A 2,099-nucleotide genomic window follows, 5' to 3' on the forward strand; every position below is an offset into this window, starting at 1 on the left:
TAATATGATTATTATAACGTTTAATGCATGCATGTCTATTCTATGTGTGTAATTGGCTTTACTCACCTGTTTTAAACGTGCAGTAATATGTTAGACAGCTTAATTCATTTCTAATATCAATGGGTGAGGTTCTACAGTGAAGTGAGGCATGCCATGGGACCTGGGATTTAGACCAGAGTTGTCCCATTACCCCAACATTGTATATGCACATTCTATTCTATATAGGTGAGGTCCTACAGTGAGGCATGCCATGGGACCTGGGATTTAGACCAGAGTTGGCCCATTACCCCAACATTGTATATGCACATTCTATTCTATATAGGCGAGGTCCTGCAGTGAGACATGTCATGGGACCTTGGATTTATGCCAGAGTTGGTCCATTACCCCAACATTGTATATGCACATTCTATTCTATATGGGTGAGGTCCTGCAGTGGGCATGCCATGGGACCTGGAATTTGGACCAAAGTTGGCTCATTACCCCAACATTGTATATGCACATTCTATTCTATATGGGTGAGGTCCTACAGTGAGGTATGCCATGGGACCTGGGATTTAGACCAGAGTTGGCTCATTACCCCAACATTGTATATGCACATTCTATTCTATATGGGTGAGGTCCTGCAGTGGGCATGCCATGGGACCTGGAATTTGGACCAAAGTTGGCTCATTACCCCAACATTGTATATTTACATTATACTCTATATTAGTGAGGCACGAAAATTTTAGTATGCCTGACAACAACAGTATATATGATGTAGCAAATTACATTTTACCCTAATGAAGATGCATGGCATGGGACAGCTTAAAACATCTTACATTCTTACGCAAACAAATACCAAAACAGATGTTTGGGAAAATTTTTGGAAAATGTTTATATAATATTGAACATACTTTCTGTGTTGACTGTGCCTTGCATGGATCCACTTTTGTAGTTGACGGTTTTGCTTCTATCATGAGCAACTGGATCAACAGGGTTCGAACCTGGAATAAACAATTTAGTTGGCAGTGCATAAAGCGTAACAAAGTATATATGGGGTTAAAATAGTGGTTCTTGGGTGACAGATTTAATGCTAATTAAGGGACAACGATAGTTGTTATAACACAGATGTTCTGTTTCATACACCTCGTGCCTGTTTATGAGTTGCCAAGTGTCCAAGTTTGTAACTTATTTATCCTCGCATGGCGGGGCAACGACAGTCATTATAACACGGGTGTTCTTTTTCATACACCTCGAGCCCGCTTACGAGTTACCACATATGTAACTTATTTCTCTTCGCATGGCGGGGTAACGACAGTCGTTATAACATGGGTGTTCTGTTTCATACACCTCGTGCCCGCTTACAAGTTACCATGCATGTAACTTATTTATTCTTGTATGGCGGGGCAACGACAGTCGTTATAACACGGGTGTTCTGTTCCATACACCTCATGCCCAGTTACGAGTTACCACGTTTGTAACTTATTTATCCTCGCATGGTGGGCAACAACAGTCGTTATAACATGGGTGTTCTGTTTCATACACCTCGTGCCAGCTTACGAGTTACCGCGTATGTAACTTATTTCTCTTCGCATGGAGGGGCAACAACAATGGTTATAGCGCGGGTGTTCTGTTTCATACACCTCACGCACGCTCAGTGCTGCGATTCGTTGCCAGGTGTCGCCGAGCGCAACTTTCGACATCCAAATTGTCGCAAGAAAATGAATCATTCTGACGTCATAATACGTCACATCAGTGGCTGTATTTTCGTTACATATTTTCGCTTACGTATAGCTCTAAACGAATATCGGCGCGCGTCAAAGTAACGATCGTTTGTAGTTGACAAAATTGTGTGAAAATTAACTACAATACGACTGCTTTTAATATGGCGCCATGGCGTAGTGGTTAGTGCGGCGCCGTGGCATAGTGGTTAGCGCGCCTGTCTGTAGCGCAGAGGTAATCGGTTTAAGGCTCGTCGCTGCTACCATTGTGGACGTATGTGTCCTTGGGGCAAGTCACTTAACGGCAATTGCTCCAACCCAGTGGTCACTAATGGGTTGTCTAAATTAACAGCAATATATTAAAAAATACAACAAAATCCCAAAAAAATAATTACCCAC

General features: G+C 42.3%; 1 protein-coding gene across 1 annotated transcript in view; it reads right to left on the reverse strand.

The window, feature by feature from the left end:
- The window catches only part of LOC100187324, an 8,994-nt gene that overhangs the window by 4,082 nt on the left and 2,813 nt on the right, over positions 1-2,099 (reverse strand). The window contains exon 3 of the mRNA XM_009863403.3: positions 894-983. Within this exon, the coding sequence (XP_009861705.1) occupies positions 894-983 (90 nt within the window). The remainder of the gene's footprint in view (positions 1-893; positions 984-2,099) is intronic.

This window comes from Ciona intestinalis, unplaced genomic scaffold (assembly GCF_000224145.3).
Source record: "Ciona intestinalis unplaced genomic scaffold, KH HT000134.2, whole genome shotgun sequence".
NCBI lineage: Eukaryota > Metazoa > Chordata > Ascidiacea > Phlebobranchia > Cionidae > Ciona > Ciona intestinalis.